The sequence below is a fragment of the Quercus lobata genome, chromosome 2 (assembly GCF_001633185.2).
Source record: "Quercus lobata isolate SW786 chromosome 2, ValleyOak3.0 Primary Assembly, whole genome shotgun sequence".
NCBI classification, from domain to species: Eukaryota; Viridiplantae; Streptophyta; class Magnoliopsida; order Fagales; family Fagaceae; genus Quercus; species Quercus lobata.
This window is the reverse complement of record NC_044905.1, coordinates 59354902-59365882: the sequence shown is the minus strand read 5'-3', so window position 1 is coordinate 59365882 and position 10981 is coordinate 59354902. Positions and strand designations below refer to the sequence as shown.

At 33.9% G+C, this 10981-nt stretch overlaps 1 protein-coding gene across 1 annotated transcript; it reads left to right on the top strand.

Moving 5' to 3' along the window:
• Window positions 1–1112: 1112 nt before the first annotated feature.
• Window positions 1113–2881, top strand: LOC115975987 (aspartic proteinase PCS1). The gene has a single exon (XM_031097047.1). It carries the CDS (start codon window positions 1208–1210, stop codon window positions 2549–2551), a length of 1344 nt encoding a protein of 447 aa, XP_030952907.1. The 5' UTR covers window positions 1113–1207; the 3' UTR covers window positions 2552–2881.
• The last annotated feature ends 8100 nt before the right edge of the window (window positions 2882–10981 follow it).

Below are 10981 nucleotides of genomic sequence, written 5' to 3'. Positions count from 1 at the left end.
TTCATAAAAAAATGGAATAATGAATAATGAACAACTTGCATACCTTACCAAATGATATCGTTATTTCAAGAGTTGTCAAAAATATTTAATGTCAATATTGAATAGTATTAAAGTTAGATACAAAATTTTTTGTGTATATATATTTCAAGAATTGTATATTTACACACAAACAAAATTCTATTTGTAAGTGTGCATGTAAGTATGCTTGGGTAAATGATTAATTAATTAGTTCTTAACTCAAATTACTTCACTTATATAGGGATCCACCACTTAAAATACTTTAATCATTAATTGACATAAATAAATTGTGACAAAGTGTGTGCAAAAAGGTGTGTCCCTAGATTTTTTGTTTAAATATAGAGGGGTCCACTTGTTAAACTGCACTAAATTAATTTTGTTTTAACAAATATAGGGCAAATTCATTTGTTAAATTACATCTAATTAATAATATACAAAATAAGAATTTACCAGATTGAAAAGTAAATAACATCCTATTAAAGTAAAATTTGATATAAATATTAAGAATATAGAAAACTTGTTAAGCTGATTGTTAGTGATGTCACGAGATAGTAAACCAGGGATAAATGTTTCATTACCAATTGATATATTGTATGTGTCTACTTATAGTTTGTGAATGATAAATCATTATTTTCACATGTATCACAATTTTTTTTTTCTCTCACTAGTTACCGTCAATCACATCTGAATTATAGCAAAAATTTTGTCAATATATACTCACTCGTTTACTTATTAGTTCAGTTTCCTTTGGAGTGCCAGAAAAAGAAAGATAATATCATTGTTTTTCTTTTTCTCTTTTAGTTGCTATCAAAAAAAAAAAAAAAAGTATAGAAGAGTTAAAAATAGCAAAAATCATTGTAAATTAGAAGTCCTCACTTTCAAAAAATTCATTTATATACTCAATTCCTTTTCTTTTTCCTTTGGTTTTTTCAAAGAATGAATATGCAATAAGTCAGTAAATTACAATCACAAAATTTAAAATTATATATCATCAAAATATCTCATATCATCATCAATTAAGAAACCGCGTATGCTTTGCCCCCATTTACTTGCCCTTTACTTGTTCCTTTCCTTCGCTTTCCGCCTTCTCTTTCCGCCAATTCAAGTTGTATATAAATACACAACCCACACACGCCTCACCATATTCTCTGTACTCAACTCTCTCTCTCTTGCAACACAACAACCAACCATGATACCTTCCTTCCTATTTTTCTTCTTCTTCACCTTCTTTTCTCTCTCAACCCAACATGACCAGAACCAAAACCAAAACAGCTCCTCACTCTCTCTCTCTTTCCCTCTTATTGCTCTTCATCTCCATCCAAACACCTCCTCATCTCTCAACCCTTCTCTTCTTTCTCCAAACCCAAGACCCAAAACCACCCCATCATCACCGTACAGATACAAATCAACGTTTAAGTATTCAATGGCTCTGATCGTTTCTCTCCCAATAGGGACCCCACCACAGACCCAACAAATGGTTTTGGACACTGGCAGCCAACTCTCATGGATTCAGTGTCACAACAAAAAGAAGACCCCCAAAGTTCCACCTCCTCCTCCTCCTCCTACGGCGTCGTTTGATCCTGCTCTTTCCTCTTCTTTCTCTGTCCTGCCTTGTAACCATCCTATTTGTAAACCTCGAGTTCCCGATTTTACCCTCCCAACTTCTTGCGACAAAAACCGTCTCTGCCACTACTCTTACTTCTACGCGGACGGGACTTTAGCCGAGGGCAATCTTGTCCGAGAAAAATTCACATTTTCCCGTTCCGTTATGACCCCTCCTTTAGCCCTAGGTTGTGCACAAGATACTAGTGAAACCAAGGGTATTTTGGGAATGAATCTGGGACGCTTGTCATTTGTTTCCCAAGCCAAAATCTCAAAGTTCTCATATTGTGTCCCGACCCGGACGACCCGACCTGGGTCCTTACCCACCGGGTCATTTTACCTCGGTAACAACCCGAACTCTGCCAGATTTAAGTACGTTAACCTATTGACTTTCAAGCAAACTCAACGTATGCCTAACCTTGACCCTCTAGCCTACACGGTGGCAATGCAAGGGATAAGAATTGGTGCAAAAAAGCTCGACATCCCTCCGTCGGTTTTTCGACCCAACCCAAGCGGGTCGGGTCAGACCATGATTGATTCTGGATCCGAATTCACTTACTTGGTGGAGGAGGCATATAATAAGGTGAGGGAGGAGATAGTGAGATTGGTGGGCCCAAGACTAAAAAAAGGTTATGTGTACGAAGGAATGGCTGACATGTGTTTTGATGGGAATGCAATTGAGATCGGTCGGCTGATAGGGAATATGGCGTTTGAGTTTGAAAAAGGGGTGGAGATTGTAGTGGAAAAAGAGCGGGTTTTAACTGACGTGGGACGTAGGGTCCACTGTATTGGAATTGGACGGTCTGATGGGCTAGGGGCTGCCAGTAATATAATTGGGAATATCCATCAGCAAAATCAGTGGGTGGAATTTGATCTGGCAAATCGTAGAGTTGGGTTTGGTAAGGCTGATTGTAGCAGATCATTAGTGTAAGTGAGTGAGTAACACTATTGAAACACAATATTAGAAATGATGTCATAATATTTGATATATTTTCCAGAAAGTCTATATATGGATTCAACATAATTAAAGGCTCTTACTAGAAGAAGGAGGAAAATAAATGAAATCAAGGAAGGCCCCATGTGAACATTAATATCAGAAGGACCGAGGGCCATTCCAAGAGTGGGGCAGGGCATCCATGAGATGAGATATATTATGTTAACGTACAAGCAATATTGTAATCGCTGATCAAAAATAGCTGTGTTGTATTATAAAGTTCAGAGCAATGTATATATATGAGGATGTGAATTATGTTATCATTTTTCTTTTCTTTTTTTGTGAGAAAGATTTCCTTGTCCCTGTGCAAAGCATGCACGCTAATTTTTAACAATTTAACTCGTAGTTTCCCAGAATAAACAATTTAAAGAAAAAGAAAAAAGAAAAGGGGGACAGATATCATTAAAAAAAAAAAAAACACCTTCATGTTGCTCAACTCCCCTACAGCTAGATTTGTTAGCTTCTTGGAAAACATGTTTTAGTGTCACCATCCATATGGTCGTGTTAGAAAGGGATCTGCAATCCAAAATCCAACTTGGTTAATACATGAGGAAAAGATATCGGATGAGACCTTAATTAACTAAATAGTTAATTAATAAGGTGTCATTATCTAATTTAAATTGTATAACTCAGTCTACAACTACAAATGTTAGACTCTTTTAAATTTTATATACCGCTTATTATTGAAAATTGAAAACTGAAAACACTATAATAAAATAATTTTAAATATGTGAATAGTGCTGTGAGACCCAGTTTTAAAGAAAAATTTGTTGAAATTCGTACTTGCGGATCCCATGAACAGTGTACAGGATCCATAGAAAAAAAACACAGACCACAAGAAATGCAAGAAACGCACTATCCAAACTCAGCTATAATATATTATAAACTCGACTTAAAACACTAGCATTACTATTTTAGTATGTTTTTTTTATAAATATTACTGTTTACTAAATAAATAAACAGACAGCGAGAGACCATAACATATGCGGTATGCCCCAAAGCTCAGCTTGCGCACTAAAAGGTGATTCCTAAATTATTAAAGTAAACAGCGAGAAACCATAACCAAAGCTCAGCTTGCGCACTAAAAGGTGATTCCGAGATGAAGAGAGAACCTTCCTATCAAAATGCATGCATTTCCTTTTAGTTTTGTCACTTTTAAAATAGAACTTTTATACGAGTATCTGATAAGTTGCTTTGAATTAGTGCGAAACTAACAAATTCCTAATGCTAGGTTGCGTTAAAAATTTTATGTAGTGATAGGAATATTTTCAACTTCTCAAAATTTGTTTAACACTTTAGAGTTTTTAGTTATTCAAAGAGTCTTCGGTCACTAAAAGCATGTGGCACCACGTTGGCTTAGTCAAGCTCCCAAGGGAGCATCAGGCCCCCATGCCTATGGTGAGACCTAAGATAGCCATCAAACACCTACTCGTCCAGCATCTCATATGGCCAAGGACAGAACCAGGATTCAAACCTTGTTGGGGGGAGGGGGGGTGGGCGCTAAAGTCTTTTGCTTGAGGAATTAAACAATGTAGTTAATTTACTATGATCTACAAATTATTTAGGCAAAAATGCAAAATTGGCCCTCTAACTTTCACCGTTTTTCATTTCAGTCCTCTAACTTTCAATTTTGTCAATTCAGTCCTCTAACTTTTAATTTTTGTCAATTCAGGCCTCCGTTATAACTCAGTTAATGGCTGTCGTTAGAACTCCTGAAACGACGCCATTTTGCTTTTTATTTATTTATTTTAATAAATTCGGAATTAAAAAAAAAAAAAAAAAAAAAAACCATAAACATTAATGGGAATGACCTCCCCTGAAATCAAAACAAAACAAAGAAGGAGCTTGCAATTCCAAGAGGAATAGGAAGAAGAGGAAGAAGAGGGAGAAGGATTTTGTTCGATTTGTCTCTGTGTTTGTCTAAATCTCCAACATGTTTTCATTTTTCTGCAGGTTTTTCTTAGCAACCAAACACAAAGAAAGGATAGAGAGAGGGAGCGAAACATAGAAGCCATGAATAGCGAGATGGTTTTTCTCGGTGGCCGAGCTCGAACTTTGATGATACTGCTGCAGCTCAGTTTGGAGATCCTCTTTCTCCTTTGGTTAAAGCCTGAACCAGTGAACCTGGTTTAGTTTGTCCATTACACAAACTACAAAGTGTCAAGGCTCAAGATTCTTTTTATCCTTAAAAAAAAAATTATTTATAAATAACTTAAATAACTTGAGAGGGGGAATCCGGTAATCAATCTGTGGAATTGTATTTGTGAGAGTAGGAATAATCAGGAATTGAATTGGGTTAGTAGTGGATTCGAATGGTTTTGTCGCCACTGCAAGAGGCAAAGACGAGAGGGGTTTCGGTGGTGCTAGTGGCCGGGTTCCAAGCGAGGCTCCATACTCTCTTAGTGTGGCCTTCGAGAGTTTGGAGTAGTTTCATCTCGCAAGCTCCTTCATAAAACTCCATGGAGATTTGAGGGATGAGTCTGTGAAGAGTGTGTGAAAAAGAAGTTTTTGAGATTTGGGGGTTTGGGTGCTCTACATGTGCATAGTGTAGTTCGTCATTTCCATTAATTTTTTTTTAAAAGATTTTTCTTATTTTATTTTAATTCCGAATTAAAAAAAAAAAGAAAAAAAAAAAGAAGGCAAATGGCATCGTTTTAGGAGTTCTAACGGCAGCCACTAACTAAGTTGTAACGGAGCCCTGAATTGAAAAAAAATTAAAAGTTAAAGGACTGAATTGACAAAACTGAAAGTTAGAGGACTGAAATGAAAAACAGTAAAAGTTAGAGGGTCAGTTTTGCATTTTTGCCAATTATTAATCATAGGGATCTATTATGGTTTAAAAATTGAATTGGACAAAGAACCGAGAATGAGAAGTTTTTGGTTTTTGGTCCAAAAGGGATCGAATCAATGACATCATATTATAATAATGTAATTAATATTATAAATACATAAAATTTTGGTTTGTGATTTGTAATTGTTTTGTTGGTACTTTTTTGTTATAGACCGGATTTGTGATGTTTGTTGGTAATTTAGGTTTGTTTAAGGGTTTTCCTTATTATCCAAATTTGTTAATTGTTTGCTGGTGTTTTAGTTTATTTAAAGGTTTATCACTTTATCTTGGCGTTATTGGAGTGACTAGGCAAAGGAAATTGTCTTTTTTTTTTTTTTGGGTTTTCATGTGCCAGTTTGTAAAACTTTTGGGGAGGGGGGCCAAAAATAAATATTAAGAGTCAAAATCTTAAATTTTGTGTATATATATATATATATATATATAATTTTTCAAAACCTAAGGTAGGTCCATCCCTGCATATGGCCGACAAAGGGCCCAGACCGATAGCCCTTCATACTTAACTCTACACCAATTGTGTGTTCTCCACTCAAATGTCCCTATATGGAAAGAACTTACATACCACGTCTAAAGATATTTCTATGTATTTGTATCCTCCAAATATGGGAAGTTAGGGAAGAGCCTACAATCATAGGATCTTGGTCACTCTACACTGCTATATAAGCACCAAGCTCTCTCTTCTCCAAGGTACGTGAATTTTCTAACTCTCATACTTTTAGAGTTATCGGAGATTTTTCAGTCACTAACTTAACATTTGGAAAGTCTTTGGCCGACACCCCACAGGTGACCTCCATAGGTTCTTCAGGTACCTTCAATCACCGCGCGTGTAAACAATCAACTCACTCACAATTTTGTGCATCATCATGTAGAAATAATGAATTGTAGAACTCTTAAAATTGCTCTACATATGATAATAAGGAAGATTAGAAGAAACCCAAATAATAACAGTCAATTTCACTTATGAGTAGTTATAATTATGAAAATTTTATATCTTTAAATTTATTGTTAGAAATTACACACAATAGACTGAAATGACATGACATCAAACTGAAAATTCAACACGAGGTGACCATTGTTGCTATTTTTTTTTTCCATGTACACCAACTTTTTTTGATGTTTAATGAAATGAGACTCTTCATCAAAGTATCAACGAAGTGTCGACGAAATGACACTCTGATATTTGTATAAATGTGACGATTTAAATTTATATTTTCTCACTCTATGGTTTTTGTAATGTAATATTCTAATTAAATAAAAAATTATACTCAATTGTACAAATATCAATGGGGAGTGTCAATTCATTAACCAGTAATATTTTTTCTAAAATATTCCAATGGGAAAGTTATGAAGTATGATGATATAGATTTATTTATTATTTTTTAAGAAGAAATACTACATACTTTTATTAGAAAAAAAAAAAATCAATTATAGTTGGTCAAAAGTACATCAATAAGGTGTGGAAGAACACCCTCCATCTACATAGAAAAACTACTAATATATCTCACATATTTAGCTAGACTATGAGTTACAAAATTACCTAATCTATAAGTATGAGAAAAAGAGATAGAACTAAAGGCATCTATAGCAGGTTTTACATCAGAAAGTAACTTCCAAAGGAGGCAGGGACTCAACTTCACTCCTCAAGGCTTTGATGATAACTTAGGAGTCTCCCTTCAATGATAATTGATGATATTCCTAGTTCATGGACGAAAGTTATTGCTTTGACAGCAACCATATAGCTTCAACATCATCTGAAGATGGTGGGAGACAGATCTTTTCAGCTGTAGAAGCTATTTCGTACTAGCGCCCGATGATCACGAACAACCACCCCCAGACCTGCTGCATTAATATCCTTGAACACAGCACTATCAAAATTAATTTTAAAGAAATAAGCCGATGAAGAGATCCATATGACCCGTGGAGAAGTTGTAGCTGTTGGCTGGGCAAAAGATGAAGGGAGAGCATGATATAGATTTTTTTTTTTTTTTTTGAGGGGGGTGCATGATATAGATTTATTTGTTGCATTTTGTATAAATTGAAGAGGAGTATCATTACATCCATAATTTAGGTAGAATATTATTTCCTAAAATCGAGAGAGAGAGCTAAAATTTACCCCCTTCTTTTGTTCGTAAATACTTCTCTAGTATTTAATAAGTTGCTTTAATTACTAGCCTCCAAAGTCATACAATTAATTTTCTTTTTTTAAGAAGTCATACAATTATTTATTTATTTTTTTTTTAAGAATGGGATGTATAGTGTGTTGAAAAAGTGGTTATATAAAATAAATAAAATGACTTTTTGTGATGCAAAATGCATTTTTTTTTTTTTTTTTATGCACAAGCAAATGAGAATGCTCTAACAAAGAAATTTATTCATTAAAATCCTATCTAAAACCAATTGCAAGACAAAAATGGCAAAATTAGTTTTATAGATACAAAATTAGTTTTATAGATATATCATAGATCATAAACAAAAACAACAATAAACCTAAATTAGTAAAAATAAAAGAGTAAATTGCAAATTACACCCCTAAAGTTTGGAGGTTTTTGGATTGTATACCATGAAGTTTCAGAATTTGGAATTTACCCTGAAATTTGAGAGTGTTTGGATTTTACATCCTAACGTTTCAAAATTTGGATTTTGCCCTCTAAAGTTCGTGGATATTTGGATTTTATACTCCGAAATTCTAAAATATTATGGTGTAAAATCCAAATATCACCAAACTTCAGGGGGTAAAATCTAAATTCTAAAACTTCAGGGTGTAAAATTAAACAATTTTCAACTTTAGAAATGTAATTTACAATTTACCCAAAATAAAAATATCAAGAACCAGAAAATTTTTCTGTTGAGATTTTATGGTGTAAAATCCAAATACCACCAAATTTTAGGGGGTAAAATCTAAATTCTAAAACTTCAGGGTGTAAAATTGAACCATTTCCAAACTTTAGAGATGTAATTTACAATTTACCCAAAATAAAAATATCAAGAACCATAAATTTTTCTGTTGAGATTTTGAGAGAGAGAGAGAGAGAGAGAGGATGAAAAATTGCAAATGATTTTTTTTTTTAAGGGGTAGGGGGGTGGGGGGTGTTAAATTAAGCATAAGAGTACTTACCATTTATTTTATGACACCTACACCTATATAGTTTTTTAAGAAAGTGCATACATAATTAACACCGCTAATACAAAAATCCAGAATTACATATTTGATATTTGTCGTTTCTTCTAACAAGAAATAAATGACATGGAGTATTTTATATATATATATATATATATATATACAAGATAGAAATTTTACTGATCTAAATGTTTATGTATGTGAAGTTCCTTTCTGAAAACTTAAACTCTGGCGTTTACCACCCACATCTTATAAGCACTTATACTTATGAAGTGACTATCACACCAAGGGTGTGCAGTAGTGACATAGAGTATGTTTGTTTTGATATTTCATGTCTCATTTTCTAGATACATCTATCATGGAAATATCACATGCTATTTTTCTATTCATCTTAAAGCTAAAGTTTATTGAAATTGACCGACAAAATTATAAATATCCCAAAATGAACTAGGTTAAAGATATTAAGGTCTATGTTTTAGCAGTTATCATAAACCAAAATCTATATATTGATGTTCTATCGTTTTTTTTTTTTTTAAGTAATAAGAAATATGTTTTTTTTTTAAAACCAAAATGCAAACAGAATTTTTTTCTTTTTTCTTTTTTTAAATTGTGAAGGTAACACAATAAAATGCTAGATCATTCTTTAACCCTTTTTTTTTAAATGGTTGTGGTCTAGATGTTAGACAAGAGTAGGTTTTAGTTAGTTTAATTAGTAAAGTCTTTGATAGTTGAATGAGAGATTTGGGGTTCAATTCCTATCTACACTAAAAACCGATTGGTATTTTAGTCTAATAATAAAGAGCTATTATTAGACCAAGACACACACACAACAAGACAACAACGTAAATTCCTTTTACTTCAAAGTCTCACAGTCCTTGTGTTGCTTTGCAGTTGAGATTGTGCGGAAGATCTTAGGAGGAAAATGGTGAAGATCTTAGGAGGAAAATGGTAGGCTCCACTTTAGTTGGATGCGTGCGAAGTAGAGGACAGCTACTTCGAACTCTTTTGCCGTCCTAAATTCAAACTACTTCCACATATTCCCGACAAGCACCTGATTAAACTTCTTCTCCCACTTGATTAGTTAGGAAAAAAAAAATATCACTTTCCCTCTATTTTTACCCCCGGTACTTGGCGTTCTTTTAGAGAAATGATATGTGCAAAACATTTTTACAACATTTTTATAACAAATTTTAAGTGGCAAATTGTTACGGGTTGTTATTGTTGGAGCAAAAAAGTAATCTTAATGTTAGGTTCAAATTTGAACTAATAACAACTAAACACGTATGATTTGTTGTAAAAATGTTGTGGACATAACATCTCTCTTTCTTTTTATCACTTAGAATCTGTTGTCTTTCCGCATATTTAATTTGTTCTAACTTGTAAAGTTGTAAGGCTTTTTTATTTTCAAAGTAAGAGACTTAGTTAAAATTTGACATGGCAAATTGGACCCAACTCAAAACTGAGGTTGATTTTTTCACCCGGGTAAAAATTGGTTCACCCATGATCCGACCTGTTTTTTTTTTTTTTTACAGTGCAACCTAACCCTAGCTACCTAATTGATCTTTCACCTGATCCAATTTTTAAAACTTTTTTTTTTTGTAAAATAAATAAATCAATTCAATTAAGACTTGGATGATTTACTAATTTATTTTAGGTTTATAGTGCACAACTCAAACTCAATTGACAATGGTAATATTAGTATGCCATTCTTATTATTATTTTTAACATTTGTTGATAGCGTCTTTCAAATAATAATAATAATAATAATAATATGTGTGGGGGTGATAAACTGGGAAGCTCATACCAATGTATATGTTGGGCCAAGGGCCCAGCCCAAGGAAGAACTCCTCCTTGGATAGGCTAGGCTGAGGATAAAGGATATGGTCAGCCATCTGAAAGTGACGCATCGAACCACTCCATGAAAGAGGATAAGTATTAAGAAAGAAAATGACAATGAGAGGTACAGAAATATCTAAGAGAAAGCTACTGCCAATGCATTAAGTGTTCTGCAACTAATTGGACCTTACTTTCCAGCCTTTACAACCACTCCCAACGACTTTGGAGAGGGGCTGATGGGACAAGTATCAGCACCATAAATCTAAACCGACACGTGAACAGTGGAAATGGGAAGAAAATAGTATAAAATAGAGGAGGGGACTGGGAACAAGTGGGGATGGAGGACAGATCAAGAATCAACCTCCTCCTCGGATAAAATTTGAGGATGGCTCTTCCTAGTAAACTGACGTTATCTTTCTTTCTTTATCACTTAGACGTGTTGGTCACCAGTTTGATTCGCTAAGGCTCGAGTTTCCAACCCATTTCTCTACAAATTAATTGTATTGGGCTCATTGGACCAAAACTCTACACATTTTGGACTTGGACCCCAAATTATGACCCTACA